The 19,244-nt window shown below is 38.2% G+C and overlaps 1 protein-coding gene across 1 annotated transcript in view; it reads left to right on the top strand.

The window, feature by feature from the left end:
- LPCAT2 (lysophosphatidylcholine acyltransferase 2) overlaps positions 1–12,419 on the top strand; it is a 69,659-nt gene extending 57,240 nt beyond the window's left edge. The window contains exons 12-14 of the mRNA XM_007167594.2: positions 2,266–2,364; positions 7,474–7,609; positions 10,729–12,419. Of these exons, the coding sequence (XP_007167656.2) occupies positions 2,266–2,364; positions 7,474–7,609; positions 10,729–10,913 (420 nt within the window). The 3' untranslated portion in view covers positions 10,914–12,419. The remainder of the gene's footprint in view (positions 1–2,265; positions 2,365–7,473; positions 7,610–10,728) is intronic.
- Positions 12,420–19,244: the final 6,825 nt, after the last annotated feature.

Below are 19,244 nucleotides of genomic sequence, written 5' to 3'. Positions count from 1 at the left end.
TGGTGTCCATACATTTGTTCTCTACATCTGTGTCTCTATTTCTGCCCTGCAAACCAGTTCATTATACTTCAGAACTTCTATTCAAGACTTCTATGTTGCTTAGTGGAGAAAACCAATTGCAGAATAAATTTACCTTTATTGAGCATATATTCACGGTTCAATAAGCTGTTCAGCCTCTAAGGCCTAATGAACAACATCCCTCCATAGTATAGGAGAAAATTAAACGTTAGTGGCACAACAAGGAAAATTATGTCCCTTAAAACTCTACCTTCTCTGAAACTTCTGGGGGGATGAAAATATCGTAGCCATCAATTGTGATGGTGGTTACCCTGGTGTCTGCATTTTTTCAAAGAACATCAAACTGTACACTTAAAATGGATGCTTTTTATTGACTGTAATTGATACCTCAATCAAGTCGATTAAAGGAAAGGCAGAAAACAGCTGTCTTAGGGGCTGGTAATCGGACAAAAATGGAAGTCGGATGACCTGAGTTTTAAATCCCAGGAAGAAACCCTGTTACTTTAGGGAAATCTTGAATCCTCTGTTTCTACCTTCTCCGATGAGAAAGTGAAGGTAAATTATTCCTTTTTAGTTCCCACCCTGCAGCAAGATAAAGTAGTATGGTGACAGTGAGTCTTGGTTGCTTTGAGAAGCTGAGGAAAGCTACAAGATTTTTTTTCCCTAGAAAAATGTACATATAAAAAGGGCTGGGACTTCCCTGGCGGTCCAGGGGTTAAGACTCCACGCTTCCACTGCATGGGACACGGGTTCTATCCCTGGTCAGGGGTTAAGACTCCACGCTTCCACTGCAGGGGGCACGGGTTCGATCCCTGGTCAGGGAACTAAGATCCCGCATGCCCTGTGGCTCGGCCAAAAACCAAAAAACAAAAAAAAAGGCACACCCTTTCAGGGGCTTCACAGCCTTCCCTTTCAAGCTCATCTATGAAACCCCAGTGAAAAACACTGCCAAAGTGTCTTAAGGTGAACCCAAAGTATCAATAGTAGGGAAGGGTAGGTGAGGAAAAGGTAGCATCGTTTTTAGCACCTACCTGTGTGTGCTAGGCAATGGGAATACACTGCACAGAGGAAGGCAATCCCTGCCCTAGAGGAACTCTTGATGGTTGAAATGTAGACACTTAGTCACAGTTAAAAGATTACGCTCTTATCAGTGCCAAACGTCTGCTAACCTGTCAAGTATCACACTTAGCTTTGTTGTTACTAGTTCATAGTTTATCTGGCAACATGAAGATCTTGCTGCCAAAATGATTCCACACCTGGGATTATAATCATTGTGCTTATTGTTCTCTTCCTTTCTCCCTCCTCCTCCTCTCTTTCCCCCTCCATCTTTCTCTTCCACTCTCCACCTCACTTTTCCTTTCTCCTCTTCCCCTTTCCTTCTTGTTCTCTCTCTTCTATCTCTTCCGTCCATCCTCCCTCCTTCTCTGCCTTACCTCTCTCTCCCTTTCTTCCTCTCTTCCTTAAGCTCTCTCTCCTTTCTCCCCATTTCATCTTCTCAGTGTTCCCATCTAGGTGAGTAGTTCATGTGTAGGAAAAACTCTGTATTCGGTCAGCATGGATTAGAATTATCAACCCCTTCTTTTATAATACCATCAAGAAATACCTGCTGAAGTGTATAGATATAAACATCATACGAATTACGTTTAGTTTCCAAGGCTTAGAAGTGCAGGATCTTCCAGGGCCCGATATCACTAAGGGGCCCTTGAAGTTGCTCAGGTTTGCCTACTTTCTCCTGCTTTACTGCAGAGTAAGCACAGAAGGAAGAAAGAATGTAGCTGTGATTATTGCCTCAATTTGCCCCTTTCCTTTCCCTTCTATCTCCTACATGGAGAGAGTCTCTTAGTGATGACCCACTGGTGTTGGCCATCATGGCAGGCCCACCATCGATGGTGGAATGAAGGCTTCAGTCCCACCTAGGATGAAATCCCCCATCCTGCTTCCCAGAGAGGCTCCCGTCAAGGCTGAGTTCAGGAACCCACAATGAGTGCCATAGAGCCACTCTAAATGAGCCTCAGTGATAAAATGTTTATATTGATTGCTCAACAGGAATATATTTTTCTTCCTTCTGAGTTGGGAATGGGTGGGCCGTTCACTAGCTGTTCTATCTCAGTGCGAACTTTTTTCCAAATCGGCTCAGTGCATGATGAGGCTGAGCTGCGTGGCATGTCTGAATTTTGCCTTGTGGGCTGTGATTAATAGTCATTCAACCAGTGGCCCTGCTAACTGATTTCTCCCATCCTTTCACAGAACCATGATGGCAGTATTGACTTCCGAGAGTATGTAATTGGCCTGGCTGTCCTGTGTAACCCTGCCAACACAGAGGAGATCATCCAGGTGGCATTTAAGGTACTGTCAGCCCCACTGAAATCATCTTGGTCTGTCTCGTAAACAAGTGTTGACTCTAAGTGTATTATCTGAAAATCAGTGCATCTATTACGAGTGTTTATAGATCTGCTGTGACATGTACACGAGGGCAATGTGATTAAGACAATCGCTACCGAGAATAAAGAAAAGACAAGCATCCATTTAAGCAAAAAGAAAGTCTTTGGAAGCAGCCTAGTTAACAGCATTAAAATTGAAGAGCAGGTGATTTCATAAATTAGTTTAAAAATTATTTCTTTTCAGCCTCCCCACTTTGGAGCCCCAAAGTGAGGTTTATAAATAAACACCACCTGTGTATAGTCATCCCAATTCACCAGGCAGAAAGTTCTGATCCATCCTTATTTTCTCACTCTGTATGTCAGAGATATTTTAGGCGATCTTTTCCCGATGGAGTTTATTTTGTTGTGGTGGTGTCAGGTGAATACCATCATAAATGTCTCAAGTTTCCACCCTCTGTGTTTTCCTGTATATCACATATATTGTCACAGCAGTATGGGGGGTTGAGGGGCAGATGAATAAAATCCACGTCCCCCATCCCTAGCAGAACTTAATGGAGGTTTGAATTATGAGAACTCAGATTCCATTTTATCACTTACATATGCAAAAAGGAGAGGGAAGAATACATTCCCAAAGTGTGTTTTGGTTCTTTGGAGATGAAAGGTGCTTTATCTAATTAGTATTTGAATGGGACGTTCCCTTCCATATTCTAATCTTACATGATCTGCTCTCGAGTAAAACAAAAACTTGATCTCACTTACCAAGCTGTGTATATGGAATCTTATCGTACAGCTCTTTGAGTCTCTGCTTCATCCACCATAACAGCTGAGGACCTTCCCCATGCCTCTTTCCTACTCTTATTTCTTCCTGATTTTCTCTGAGAAGAATATCCCACTGTGTCCTCAACAAGTGTTTTCCCCTCTATCATCTAGAAAGACTCTCTTCCTCCCAGAGTCCTTTCTTACGTCTTGGAGGCCACCTGGGATAGCCTCACGAATTTCCATGTGTTCTATCCTTGACAGAGGAGTCCCCAGGTTGACTTTTTATTTCAGATTGGTTTCAACTGAGTTAACTGCTAGGTCTATAAAGAACCTGAGAGGTTGATGCTTAGCAGATGGTCTCAAGGCAAGGGCCAGAACTCTTTCCAAGCTGAAAACATTTACAGACTTATTCATCATAAAACCTAAAATTATACGCATAGCTAACTTATTCCAACCCAGACATTTCTGTTTCTGTTCTGGGATTGTCTGTGTGATTATAAGGTCAGCTGGGCAAGTGGTCACTTTGGGTTTACCAATGAAAGACCTGATAGAAAATTTGGCCCTTAATCATAGTAATTATTGTCTTTAAAGAAGTCCTGAGATTTTTCTCTAGCCTAGACCTTGGTTTTGAGGGGGGGACAGGGAGAGGAAAGAAGGACCTAAAACTATAATTAGCTCTTTTTTCAGTAAAGCAAGTGTCATGTTTTACTTTGGTTATTTTTTTAACCTTCTCAGGCGTGTATGATGTTTTGGTTTTTTTGTTTTGTTTTGTTTAAGTGTCTATTTGCCTATTTTATTTTATTTATTTATTTTATTTATTTATTTTTTGGCTGTGTTGGGTCTTCGTTGCTGTGTGCGGGCTTTCTCTAGTTGCGTCAAGCAGGGGCTACTCTTCGTTACGGTGCACGGGCTTCTCACTGCGGTGGCTTCTCTTGTTGCGGAGCACAGGCTCTAGGCATGTGGGCTTCAGTAGTTGTGGCTCACAGGCTCAGTAGTTGTGGCTCACGGGCTTAGTTGCTCCACAGCATGTGGGATCTTCCCGGACCAGGGATCAAACCAGTGACCCCTGCATTGGCAGGCGGATTCTTAACCACTGTGCCACCAGGGAAGTCCCTGTATGATGTTTTTGAAAATTATTTTGGCATGCTTCTATTTTTCATTTAGTAGTATCATTTTGTATATATACAGAATGCATTCACACCCTTTTATTTGGGTAACACTTCACAGTTAACTTCCCATCTTTGATCATATTTCATCATCACAGTGACCTTTAGCGGTAGAATATTAGTCAGCATTCTTCAGTTGTAAGCAGTAGGCATAGACTCTGGCGGAGGAATCAGTTGTGAGGACAGCAAGCAGGCTCCAGGGAAGACTCCAAAGCAGGCAGCTCCCGAGGTCCCAGCTGCGGGAGCTGCTCTACATCTCCCTTGGGCACTGCCGTTAGAGTGAGCAAACTCCAACGCTGTTCATCATTCAAATTCCAGGCAGAGTCCAAATGGTCTTGGACCATGTGCTTGCTAGGAAAGACAGGATGTTGTGATGCAGAGTGCCACAGCATTCCATGCACTGGGGAGATACCGCTCCCCCATTCTCCAAGGAAAGTGGGGTGTTAACCATTCTACCAGAGCCCAGAGCATGAGATTTACCTTAGATCTGGGAACTCTGTAGTAGGGAGGCTATTGGGAGCGATGAGGAATTGAGAGAAATGGAGGGGTTTTTGTGGGGTAGTTGTGACAAAGGACAAATGGAGAGGAAGTAAAAGTCCCCAGGATGGATGTGTGAAGGAAACTTATACAGAAGGAAGAGCCATCAAAGCACCAGATTTAGGTGATTGGATAAGTTGGTGAGAATTCTTTAGGAATGGAAGACTTTTACAGAAAAATTAGAGTTTGTGAGAAGGTGGGGGGAGGTTGTGACTGAATCCTGGCAGTTAATGTCTGAAGTCCAAGGCCCATAAAGAGCCCCGGGGCTACTGTTGTGAAAACAAATGCTAGCTAATTCACTTTGCACTTTCCAGCTATCTTATCGTCCATTTAGGGGCTGAGTAGTAGAAAATGGACTAAGAGTCCTGTGCCTTCTTATCTGGGGGCAGCAAATCACAAGTTCGAATTATATTTTTCTCCTCCCACCCTAGTGGACAATTAAAACACTATTCAGTATTTGCTTATTGTTCTTTTCATGATTATCACACCTTATCCAATGCCTGTTTTTGATCGTGTATTTGGTCAGAAGTGGATACCTTAACAGCAGGAACTGTAGATCTCTGCCTGCATTTGGGCGACAGCTTGACCATTTACAAGCTGTGTGACCTTGGGAAAGTTACCTGGCTTCCTTGTTCCTCAGCTTTCTCATCTGTGAGATAGGGCTAATAACAACACCTCCCTTACATAAGACTATTATTAGGGTTAAATGAGTGTGTAAAGTGATTTGAACATGTTGGTTCAGTGCCTGCAAAGAGTCCGTGTTGATATCATGGAAAAATGTTAATACACTGGTGAGGATTATGAATATGGCATATTAATTATCTATCAGTTACCCCTGCTTTGCTGCTTGACTTTCAGTCTATACCACCCTTTTCCCTCTGCCTATAAACATATTCAGTCTCTCCCTTCCTGAAGGCAGCCTCCTTTTGTACGTGGCTATTACCCTGTTTATCTCCTGTGCTTTATTCCATAATTTCTTAAAAGAAGAACCATGCCTGTTGCCTCCATGCCTCACCTCTCTAGTCATTGCTTGATTCCCATTACCATCCGTCGCCAGGATCTCCTAATTGCCAAATCCAGCAAACCTTGCTTCTTGCTTGGCCTTCCTATGCCATTTTACTCTGTTGGCCATTACCACAGTTAGAGTTTCTTCCTCTTTCCTGAAAACCTTCCCTAGCTTCAAAGATGCATGCTCTTTCTTTCTGCTTCTCCATCTCTCTGGCTGCTGCTTCTGAGTTCTTTTGGCCGGTTCCTCTTCCCTGCACACACCTCAACTCTTGCTGTTCCCAGGGCTCTGCCTTACTTTGTGCATTTTCCACAGAGAAGCTCAAACACACTCACTTCAATCCTTACCTGAATTCATATCTCAAGCGTCATCACTCTCCTGAGCTGATGTGCTGAATCTTACTTCCTCCTGGCACTTCTGACTCAAATTTAAGCTCTCCAGGTCTAACCCTTGATCTCATTGGGAACCTGTTTTCCCATTCTTGGTAACATAACCCACTTTCACCCACTTGCCCAAGCTAGAATCCCTCAGCCATCTTTAGCTCCTTCTTTTCCATCACTACAGACCTCTAATTGATATGTAAGTCCTGTCTTTGCTTCCTTATAAATTCTGTCTCTTCCTGCCCTTCCTGCTTCTCCACCCCAGACTCTTAATTGTTTTTCCTGCCTCTAGTCTTTTCAACTTTCTGCCCTCTCTCCACCCTCCACACTTTGCCTCAGAGAGCTCCCTCAGTTCACAGGCAGTCACCCCACAGCCCTTCCCATCATAATCCTGCAGGGGTAGATGAGGCCTTATATGTCCATCATGATCTGATCCTTGCTTGTCTTTCTCTCTCCTGACTTGAGCCCCAGGCAACTGCCTGCCAGTCCTTGTATGTTCTGGGAATATCTCTTCATGTTTTAAGACCCAACTCAAATGTCATAAAGCCTTCCCTGATCTCTCCAGGTAGGATTCATCTTGTTCTACACAGGACTCCCATGTGCTTTTGTACTTACTATGGTTATAGCACCTATTTTTTCCATGTGCTTTTGTACTTACTATGGTTATAGCGCCTATTTTTTCCATGTGCTTTTGTACTTACTGTGGTTGTAGCCCCTATTTTTTTTAAAGATTTATTATTTTATTTATTTATTTTATTTATTTTTGGCTGCGGCACACAAGATCTTTTGTTGCAGCACACGGGCTTCTCTCTACTTGTGGCGCACAGGCTCCAGGGTGCATGGGCTCTGTAGTTTGTGGCATGGGGTCTCTCTAGTTGAGGCGCGAGAGCTCAGTAGTTGTGGTGCATGGGCCTAGTTGCCCTGCGGCATGTGGGATCCCAGTTCCCTGACCAGGTATCAAACCCGCAACCCCTGAATTGTAAGGCAGATTCTTTACCACTGGACCACCAGGGAAGTCCCTGTAGCCCCTATTTTAATCCTATCTCTTTCTACCACTAAACTATAAGTATTGTGAAGGCATCAGATACCATACTTATGGACATATATCCCTAGCCCTCGGCACAATGAATGTCTGAATTACTAAAGAGTTTATTTTTTAAGATTATTCCATACCACCATTGCTCTGGAGGAGCTCATTCTTAGACTTTATTTTCTTTTTCCTTCAGCTCTTTGATGTTGATGAGGATGGCTTCATAACAGAGGAAGAGTTCGCCACCATTCTGCAGGCTTCCCTTGGAGTGCCTGACCTTGATGTTTCTGGTCTCTTCAAGGAAATAGCCCAGGGGGATTCTGTTTCGTATGGTGAGTAGGCAGTTTGGCTCCTGATTCGGTGTACTGTACAGTGTACAGCGTACATCCAGACTATGACTGACCCTCATACAAGAGTGTTGTTTCAAAAAAAAAAAAAAAAAAAAAAAAAAGAGTGTTGTTTCCCCCCACTAATATGTTAACAATAGAATTAATAGTAACAATGATGATGATACTAATAATAGTAGTAGTGGTGTAATGGTAGAAGCTAATTATTGAGGACTTACCATATGCTAAGCACTCTTCACACATTTTATATATATTAATTCATTTATTCTTTATAGCAAGCCTATTCGAACAGTACTCTTCATTATTCTTATGTTACTGAGATGCAAAGAATTTAAGTGACTTACCTAAGATCATCTCCTAGAGAATGTCAGAGTTGTAGCCACGGTAGAGGGATATGGACTGAGGGACCCACAGTAATAACAGTAGCTAAACCATCTATTAATGTTTCCTGTTAGTGGCTTAGATGAGCTTTCACGTTCATTATCTCACATCATGTTGATGGCACCCCTGTGAGGTAGGGACTATCGTGGAGGAAGACCTTGTGGCCAATGGCAGGTCCGTCCACCGGTGACCAGCCTTTCTCCTGATGGCTCGAGTCCACACATGAAGACAAGTCCCCTAACGGCTGAAGGGATGGTTCATCAGTTTCACAGTGTCCTTGGGAAACACACCTCAGTGGAGAGGCCCCTGCCTTAGCTTTGATGTGATCGTAGATGTCAGCGTGGCTTATCTTCCCCAGTCTTCTCTCGTGGGCCAGAGGGGGATTCCTCTTGAATGCCTTTTTCCTTCTGGTGTTCAAAGAGTTTCAACCTGATAACTTTCATGGGATGGGGGAATTAGTTCACAGACTTCTCTTACTCTTCTGTTTTTAATTACTGTCATTTTGGCTGTCCTTATTCTATTTTAGGTAATTAAGTGCCTAGGGCACTTACTCTATTAAGTTCATTAAAAAAAAAAAGAAAGGATAAAATGGGAAGTATATACTGATATAAAACTTAAGAGTCATAAACCCCATGCGTACTAATTCTCTGACCATTTTCATTGCATAGTTAATACTCTGTATTACTCCAAACTACAAATTTTGAAAAACTATTTGGAATAACTATTTCAATGGAAGCTAATACTAAGAATTATTTGTAGGTAGTCATATTTTTACCTGTCAGTTTTAATATGTTTTTAGGGAAATCTACTCTGTTTTTTGGAGTTCAACCTTTTTCTTTTTAGAATACACAGAATATCTCCCTTTCCCCAATATTATGCAAGCCCACTTTTTTTTTTGCAGGAATGTTTGAGGTATTTAAGTATGATTTTATGAAAGAATAGGTATAGAAATGTATCATGTATGTTTACATTTACATTATTTAAATGTTATTGTTTAAATTGTTTTCATTCTTGGTTTTCCTTTAGCCAAATTAATGCCCAAATTCCACTTATTGCCAGCTCTCAGCACTTCTAGAAATGAGTTACTCTTTAATGCCACTAGCATCCCCAAAGAGGACAGAGAGCCTTGCTCTTTTGACCAGAGCACAAGTCTTAAAATTAAAGCTCGTGGTTTCAGTAGATCAACACTCCTGCCCACGTATCTTAGAAGTCACTTACGTCCTCTGTGTCTCCGTCATTGAAATAGACTCATGCAGATAAATCTTTATTTTGGATGTTAAGAAAGAACAATTAATAGCTTGCCTAATTTGGAAATATAAAGTGCTCTGTTAATGCAAAATAACGTTGTAATTGCAAAGAATGATCTGGGCTCTATCTGGTGACTTCCTCATCACTAAGACCTGTTTTTATCTTCAAGAGTTGCTAGGTAGTCTAATGTGCCATGAAGTAGACAATTGGTTATCGGAGGATTTTTTTTTTTTTTTTTTTTAGTGAATGGATAGAAATAGGATATTGGGTTAAAAGCCTTTTATTATAGAGTCAAATAGCAAGCTGATTCAAAGACCAGGCTCGCTTTGCTATATAAGCTCAATAAAGTTTTCTCCATCCAAACAGAAGAGGAGAGAGAAATGTCAAACTTGAGGGTAACATCATATTTCAGAAACTCCAGGTTACCGGAGGCTTGGGGTTCAAATTCTGATGGTTAATTTTGTAAGCCTGCTATACTCTACCTCACTTCCTAAATCTCAAACATCTGAGATAAAAGGAGGCCTACTACTCAGGGGTCTTGTGATATGATTAGTGAATATTGTACACTCTACTCGCCCTTACTGGTCATAAGTCAGGGCTCAGCTTTTCAAGATGGTTTATTTCTTTACCAGAGTTAAAGGTTAAAATAGTTTTAAAAGCCAGTAATAGAGAGTCCTGGGTAATAAATTTTGTTAACATTTGTTATTACAAAAAAATAATAAAATTACATAAAACAATAAAACGTAATCATAGAGCACAACAAAGTTTTACAAATGAACACTTGTGTAACTACCACTCAGGTCAAGGAATAGAGCTTTTCAATAACTCTAGAAGCCTCCATGTGCCTATTCCCAAATAGAACCCCTTCCTCGGTCTTAAAGGAGGGAACTGCTGACCTGACTTAAAAAGGAATCTCTGCCTGCTTTGTTTTAGCATTTCACCACAAAAGTACACATCTTTAAATATAGTTTAGTTTTGCCTAAGTTTTTGAACTTTACATAATGGTCTCATACAACATGTGTTCTTTTGCATCTGGCTTTTTTCATTCAACATTATGGTTTTAAGATTCATCCACATTGTTACAACACAGCTATTCATTCGTCTTCATTGCTGTGTAGCACTTTGTTCCACGAATATGCCATGATTTACTTAGCCATTCCAACTGTTGACAAACATTTGAATTGTTTCCATTTTTTACCTATTATGAATAATGTTGCTGTGAACATTCTCATACATGTCTCCCAGAACACAATATGCACAAATTCTCTCGCTTATATACCCTGGAATAAAGTATGCATATCTGCAACTTGACTAGATAATGGAAAAAACTATCTCCCAAAGTGGTTGCATAATTTATAGGGGTTGAGTAATAGACTTTTGCAATCATTGTATTATTAAGATCATATGTTAATCTGCATCACGCCAAAAGAAGATTCACCTCAATTTATTGCATTTTGTTTTTTCTCCTCTTTTAGAGGAATTTAAAAGTTTTGCCCTAAAGCATCCAGAATATGCTAAGATATTTACAACCTACTTAGACCTCCAGACGTGCCATGTGTTTTCATTACCAAAAGAAGTCCGAGCAACTCCCTCAGTCGTAAGTAATAAAGTCAGCCCTGAAAGTCATGAAGAGAGTACCTCAGACAAAAAGGACGACTGAACGCAAACATTCCTAATAAGGAAAATGCGGTGGCTTTTACTTGAAATTTCAAAGGCGTTTATTGATAGTATTTTATTTGTGATTGAGTAATGATGTTTTAAAATAGAAAGCTTTTTTATAAAAAAAAAGATAGATTTTCTTACTGAAATGCTTCTATTCGCATGTGTTTATCAAGTAATATTCATTTTCTTTTACATTATATTTTGCTATACTGATAGGCTTATTGGCGATAAAGATGTTTTTATGGATTTTTCCAGGTTAATTTGCATACCCAAATGAATGAAATGGTCTCCCTTATTTACTGATGAGCATTAATCAATGCTGCAAAAAGTTTTAGAAGTATAAATAATTTTTCATCTACTTTCCTCTAAAGAAATAAGGTTAGCTTTAATCCCTTGCCATTCTAGAAATAAGAATGAAGAGTCTGAGGAACGTTGCAGAATTTTATACCTTTAACTTCACAGATTCATTTTTTCCATTTGCATTTCAGTTTCTTGGATCACTGAACATGGGGGGATTGGAAGGGAGAGCTCCGCTAATTAGATGAGACTTCTTAAAAACTCATATTCTCTTGACCATGCATCCCTATTGTAGATTTCCTTAACCACCTGCTAAGGAGATCATAACCTTTTGCATGATCTACAGATTTAGAACTTTGTTTTAAAGACAACAGCTATGGCCAAAGGCTATGTGGGAATTGCCTTATTGAAGGTAACATTAATTGCCTAATGAGAAAAATTGTTTGCCACAGAGTTTAGTTTAATTTGAGTTGGGTAGTTTAGAATGTAGCCCTTGCCCAGTAAATGAATCAGATTTACTTTATTTATATATTATTAGAATTAATATATTTTATCATCTAAGTGGGAGTTTTATTGTGTCCTCTCAAATTTTAGAGCTTGCCTGAAATATCTACAGGGAAAATACGAAAGGTTCCAAAGTATCACCAAAAGCTAAGGAATCCAAAAACCTACTTTATTAATGCAAGACCACAATTTAACCCCCAGGCAGGAATTTAACGGTGATATTTTTTTCCCTTAGGTTAAGCAATAATTTCCCTCAAGTGCCATTTTATCATATGTCACGCATGCTTACTAAAAAGTTTCATCCTTAAGTATGAAGGATGAAACAGTATGATTGTTTGCTTTTTACATATCTTAAGCTGTTTAGACAAAGCACTGAATAAGCTGAAAACAATTTCTTAAGTAATTAGGAAAGTACATCTTTATAATATTGGTTCTCATATGCAATTGAATGTATGTATTACTCAGGTACCATGATTTTTATCATAGAAAACCCACATATTAATCCCATTTATCATGAAAAAGTAACATTTTAAATTACAAGCTTTCTGTGAGGCTCTTGAAAGTGATCCCATTGTTTTCCTGTTTTAAAGTAATATTTTATGTTCTTTAATTCCACTTATGCCAATGTAATATTCCTATTTTATTATGTTACTGAACAAACTTGCTACATAAAATTCTTGGCAATTAAAAATTCTGGTTTTGCCATTTTGTCTCAAATGTAATATACCTTTTTAATATCGTGGTTTGAACGTAAGTTTGCATATTTATGAATGTGATTAATCATTTTTGTTTGCATTTAAGCCTTATGAAATGTCAGACATAATTTTAGTCTAATGAAAGACTCAAATTTTAGCCAAAGCAGCAATAGTTATTATTCCTAAAGAAGTTGACTTTTGACTGGTAGGGTGTATGTAATAACACAAGTCATGACCGTCAGTACTACTACCAACTAGGCCTCTACTTTTATGCCATCTAAACAAAGATTTCCTTCAAAGAGTTTTTTCTCCTCTTAGAATTTAAAGTAAGAAATTAAATTTAACTAAGTCAGTTAAATGCACTGTGGTTTTATATAATAGTTTGAAAAAACGAGGTTACTCTTTGAAATGAGAAATACTAGATCCTAAGACCTATACACCATAAAAATTTCCATCAGAACAGTTCTATTGAAGGATAACGACATACTGAATGCTTATGGAACAAGTTGCTTGCATTATGCATATTTAATTCTCCTTTGCCAATGCTTTTAGAGTGTTGGAAGGCTGAGTGTGATCGCTAGTAGTGCTACCTCTAATGGATATTTAAAAGAGCCCCTTTTAGAAGACACATGGTCTGCTGTCTGCATGAGGCACAGCAGTACAGATATCTGACTCCCAGACTCAGGAGCTCTCCCTTTCAGACTGTTACAGATGCAAGGTAGTTAGCTGATGGCAGTTAATTGATACACCATTGACTGTATTGGAACAAGTGGGCTCTCGACCACAAAGGTCCTTGTGGAATTCTTATAAAGGAATCCCTAAAGAGGATTAAAAGACACTAGTAAGAAACCATTCCCTAGGAAAGCATACATATTTATAATTCTTTTTTTCTTTTCTGTTCACTTGAATGGACTTTTCCATTTTTGGTAAATTGTTATACCAGAGTATTCCATCGATGCCATGCTGTGAGTTGATAGAGGCAAAGGCCTTCACAAAGTTCTTGACATATATCCAACATACATATCACGTATACATATCATAAACAATGTAGAGCGTATTTATATACTGCTTTTTCACTTGCCATATAACATTTTCCAGTATCATTAAAATTACCTGGAAATGTAAATTTTTTAAAGTATACCTAATATTCCTTCAGTTAGCTATAACATAATATATGTGATCATTCTTCAAATATTGAAACTGTGAGTTTGATTTTCATTTTGGGACTATTAAAAATAACCAACTCCATACTCCATAATAGTTTATAATTATGAATAGTTTGCTAAGGGGCTTATTTATACTTACTGAATTCCAAAATGAAAAATTTTTTGGCTAAAGATTTTATAATTATTAACTTTATTTTAAACTAATTTTATTACAGGAAAAAATTGAAATTATTATTTTTGATTCCATAGTTTTAACCTCATGTAGTAGTTAACAGGTTCATGTCTTTTAAAGGTAAGTAGACTTCATCTTTTTGAAGGTATTTTCCCCTTTGTAAAAGTAACAGACTTACTAATTATTACAATAAGTAATAATAATAATACTACCAATCTGGCATCCTTACTATGTATCAGGCATTGTGCTAAGTGATTTACAGACATCAGCACATTTAAACACTCAATGAAGCATAGGTATTGTTGTCCCTAGTTTTACTAAACAAAATTTAGAACTCTCCCTAAGTTACTCATTAAGTGGTGGAGCTTGCAATTAAACCTAATTTTGTCTGATTCCAATGGCCATGCTTCTAATCATTTATATAAAGCAGCAAAGCTGCCTGATTTATAAAATTTATAGATTGAGCATCTGCCCGTGTATTTTGCTACTTGTGGGAAATTTTGATTTAGTTCTTTTTTTTTTTTAATTAATTAATTTATTTATCTTTTGGCTGCATTGGGTCTTCGTTGCTGCGCGCGGGCTTTCTCTAGTTGTGGCGAGTGGGGGCTACTCTTCGTCGTGATGCGCAGGCTTCTCATTGCGGTGGCTTCTCTTGTTGAGGTGCACGGGCTCTAGGCACACGGGTCTCAGTAGTTGTGGCACGGGGGCTCAGTAGTTGTGGCTCACGGGCTCTAGAGCGCAGGCTCAGTAGTTGTGGCGCACAGTTGCTCCACGGCATGTGGGATCTTCCTGGACTGGGGATCGAACCCGTGTCCCCTGCATTGGCAGGCGGATTCTTAACCACTGTGCCACCAGGGAAGCCCTTGACTTAGTTCTTAAAGAGAGACAGAGGTAGTTCAGAATGGTTCCAAGCAGTGGCTGAGATGGGGAAAAAGATTGGCCAACCCCAGCCTAGAAAAGGGAACCCTCCTGACCCTCTTCATTGTGGCCCAGGATAGGTCAGCTGAAAACCCTGAAACCTTCCTGTAGGAATAGTCCAAGTTACTGTAAACCAAAGGTGAGGTGAATGCCAGGGTACTACAGTAACCTTTTTCCTTTGTGGGTAGTGGTGGAGCATGAATTCTCTACTTCTCATGGGTCCCTCTGCTGCAGTGGCCTTTTCCGTCACATCTCTGCATAAATTCCATCTCAGAATAAAGTATATGATCAATAAAGGAGAGTCTGAGGGACCAAGGACAAAGCCAGAATTCCAATATCTAGGACCTTCGTTCTAACTGTTGCGAAGCATTCCCTTTGCTGGTCTCCCTGCTTATATTTTTTGCCCTCCTATATATCCTCTTGCCATATAGAAAGCACAAGTATTGTTTGAAAGCATAAACCAGATATCACTTCTCCAGTTAAATGTTTTCAAGGGCTACCCTTTGCACTTTGGATAAAATCTCAAGTATTCAACATGACCTACAAGGCCCTGCCTGGTCTGTCCCCTACCATAGTCTAGATCTCCACCATCTCCAACCTCCTCCCTCACTAAACTCCCACCACCCCATCTTTCTTTTCCTCCAACTGATGAAAGTCCCTTCCAGCCTCATGGTCTCTGTACTGATGTTCCCTCTAGCTGGAGTGCTCTTTCCCAAAGATTTTCACCTTGTTTTCTCTTCTTCCTTCAGACTTAAAAAATAAAAAGAAAAACAGCTTCATCAAGATATGATTCACACACCATACAATTCGCCCGTGTGAAGTATACAATTCAGCTTTTTTAGCATATTATTCACAGAGTTGTGCAACCATCACCTCTCATCTAAATTTTTTATTCTTGACTTCATTCAGATTTTAAATCAAATGTCACACCATCAAATGGGAATCTCCTATCACCTAATCAAAAAGCTCACTCTGTCTCTATGGGCAGTCTCAATCCCATTATCCTTTTTGGTAGTGCACTTAAACTTCTGGGGTTTTTGTTGTTATTGTTATATATATATATAACAAATATATATTTATATATTAAAATATGTTTATATAATGTATTATTCGTGTATTTATTGTCTGTTATTCATTGCACTTAGAGGGTGTACCTGACAGTGAATGCTCAGTATTTGAAGAATGAATAATGATAACATTATCTTTCACTTATTGTGCCTTGTATTGTATTTAGAATAGAGATCATCTTTACAACAAACTTGAAAACCTGGGATTATGATCCCTAAAACTAATATAGAAAATAAGGCTCAGAGAGGTTTTGTCACTTGCTCAGAGTTACATAATTGGTGAGTACCAGGGCTGGAATTCAAACCCAAGGCTGCCTGGCTCTAAGTGAAGGGACTTTTGATTAGGCCAAGGTAACTTGAACCCATAAAGTAAGTAAAAACTTATATGACAAGCTTCAGGTTCCAGAAACGTGGAAACTAGATAATCTGAGAACCCTCTGGCCACAAAACCCCTAGAATGTTGAATAAAATATCACCAATATATTTGAAATGTGTAGCTGAGCATGCACAATACTAAGGGAAATGCTCAAAGGCCAAAAATGAAAAGGGAGCTGGAACCCAGAACTGTGTGAAGGCGTAAGTTACAGTTGACCTGGGGACATTCATCAGTCTTAGTAACAAAAAGGGTTGTATTTTGTGGCTATGGGAAACAAAAGACAAGGTTTTTTTTTTTTTTTTTTTTTTTTTTTTTACAAGGTTTTTATATGATGTGGGGATTTGGAACTGAGATCTCAGGGGAGGAAAAAAAAAAAAAGACACTTGAAGGGCTACACCCTCAATAAAAGAATGAACTGCGAAAATTCATCTTCTGGTAAAGGAAGACTATGAGGAAATTTTTCTGTCATGGCCTGGGTTCTAGGTTGGGGGAAAAAATCCTCCTCTGATAACTTTTTAAAAACTTTCAATTCTTTTAAATGATTTGAGACTCATTTTATGGCCCAGCCTATGATATATCTTGGTGAATGTCCCATGTGTACTAGAAAAGAATGTGTATTCTGCAGTTGTTGGGTGTAATGTTTTAGAAACATAAGTTAGATCCAGTTATTTGATAGTGTTGTATAAGTCCTCTTTATTCTTACTGTTTTTTTGTCTACTTGTTCTATTAATTATTGAAGAGGGATGTTGAAATCTCCAACTGTAATTGTGGTTTTAGCAACTGTCAGTTTGTCTGGAGTTTGCCATTGGTTTATAATCATTTTCAATTGTTACATAGTTTTGATAAAATAACCTTTTTATCATCATGAATATTCCTCTTTAATTCCAGTAATACTTGTTCTGTTAACATATCCACTTCAACCACACCAACTTTCTTAGTGTTTGCATGTTTACCTTTTTCTATCTTTTTACTTTATATTTAATATGCATCTCTTAAATAAGTGTTTTGTGGTCTGTTTGGGTCTTGCTTTTTTATCTTGTCTGACTTTCTTTGATCTTCTTTGATCTTTTTTCCTCCTTTCCTGATTTATTTTGGATTAATCAATATTTTTTGGTAATTTATTATCTTATTTTCTTTTGCCTTCTTAGCTGTACTTATTTATTTTTAGTGGTTGCTCCAGAGCTTACAATATATATCTTTAAATTAATATAGTTTACTTTCAAATAATAGTATACTTTTCACTTATAACATAGGAACCTTACAAATATACTTCCAATTCACTCCATCCCATCATTTGTGCTATTGTAATATATCTTCTGTGTGTTTTAAATCCCACAAGACACTTTTATCATTTTTGCTCTGAATAGTCAAGTTAAAAATTTAGAAAAAGAGATCTATTTATCTACATATTTACTGTCCCTGGCACCCTTTATTTCTCTTTGTAATTCCACCTTTCCATCGTTTTTCTTAAGCCTGGAGAGTGTCCTTAAACAATTCCTGTAGTGCAAGTCTCCTGACAATAAATTCTCTCAGCTTTCTTTTGTCTAAATATGTCTTTATTTTGCCTTCCTTTTTGAAGAATATTTTTGCTGGATACAGAATTCTAGGTTAACTTTTTTTTTCCTTTCAGTACTTTAAAGATCCCATTGTCTTCTTCCTTTTATTGTCTCTGATGAAAGTTAGAAATATTTCTTTTCATAGCTCTCTTGTATATAATGTATTTTCACCATCAGGCTACTTTTAACATTTTTTCTTTATTACCGTTGAGAAATTTTTGAGAAATTTTGTGATTTGCCTTGGTGTGATTTTCTTCATGCTATCCTCTAGAGGTTTATTGAACTTCTTGGATCTGTAGGTTTAGAGTTCATCATATTGGAAAATTTTTCAGCTATTATATTTTTCAAATAACTTTTCTGCCCCTCATATTTCTCTTTTCTCTCCTCCAATTACACATATGTTAGACTGCTTGGATTATCCCACAGGTCACTGAGTTGGACCTCAAGTGGTGGGATATTTTTTCAGTCTTTCTCAGTGTGCTTCAATTTTGGTCATTTCTGTTGCTCTTATTTCAGGTTCACTGATTCTTCTTCATCTAATCTGCACAGCAGATGTTTCATTTCAGATACTGCAACTTTTGCTTCTAGAATTTTCGTTTGGTTCTTTTCTTAGTTTATATTTGGCTAATGAGAAATCCTTATTTGTTTCCCTCATTATGTTCATAGATTTCTTAACCTTCTGGAATATAATTATAATAGTAGTTTCAAAGTCCTTGTTTCCTATTTCATCATTTCTGTCATTCCTGGGTCTATTTATATTGGCTGATTCTTCTCCTGGTAATAGGTCATATTTTCCTTCTTCACGTGTCTTTAAACAAATTATTTTGTACACAAATGTGTACAATTTATTTATGAAAGTAATTTTGTACTATATCCTATACATTATAGATGCCACTGTATTGAGTGTCTAGATTTGGCCATCATCCTTAACAGAATTTTGAGTTTTGTTCTGCCAGGTAGTTAATTTACTTGCAGAGTATCACATGAACTTCAACCTAAACCTCACACCCTATACAAAGAATAACTCAAAATGATCACAGATTTAAATGTAAAATGCAAAACTATAAAACTTTCAGAGGAAAATGTATGAGAAAATCTTTGGGCTCTATGGATAGGCAAAGAGTTTTGAGACTTGACACCAAAAGCATAAGACTATAAAACGTTTTTCCCAAAGTAGCTGTACCAATTTACATTCCCATCAGCAATAGATAAGAACCCTGAAGGCTCTACATTCTCACTAGCATTTGGTGGAGTCAGTATAAGTTGCATTTTTCAAGGAATTTATTTATTTTACTTAAGTTGTTGAATTTATTACAGTAAATTTGTTCTTAATATTCCTGTGTTATCCTTTTGAAGTCTGTACAATCTTAATGATATACTTTCTTATTCTTAACATTAGTAAGTTTTAACCCAGACTGATTTTCCCAGTAGATAGCTTCACAAGTTGTTGGATGCATTTTTGCCATATAGAAAGATGAAGCATATGTGTCTGATGGAGAAAATTCAAGTGAGTGATAATTTGGGGAACTCATTTGGGGAGTATTATTATTTGGATAATTATTTGGATAATTTGGGGAG

The sequence above is a fragment of the Balaenoptera acutorostrata genome, chromosome 19 (assembly GCF_949987535.1).
Source record: "Balaenoptera acutorostrata chromosome 19, mBalAcu1.1, whole genome shotgun sequence".
Lineage (NCBI taxonomy): Eukaryota > Metazoa > Chordata > Mammalia > Artiodactyla > Balaenopteridae > Balaenoptera > Balaenoptera acutorostrata.
This window is presented reverse-complemented; position numbering and strand designations above follow the sequence as displayed.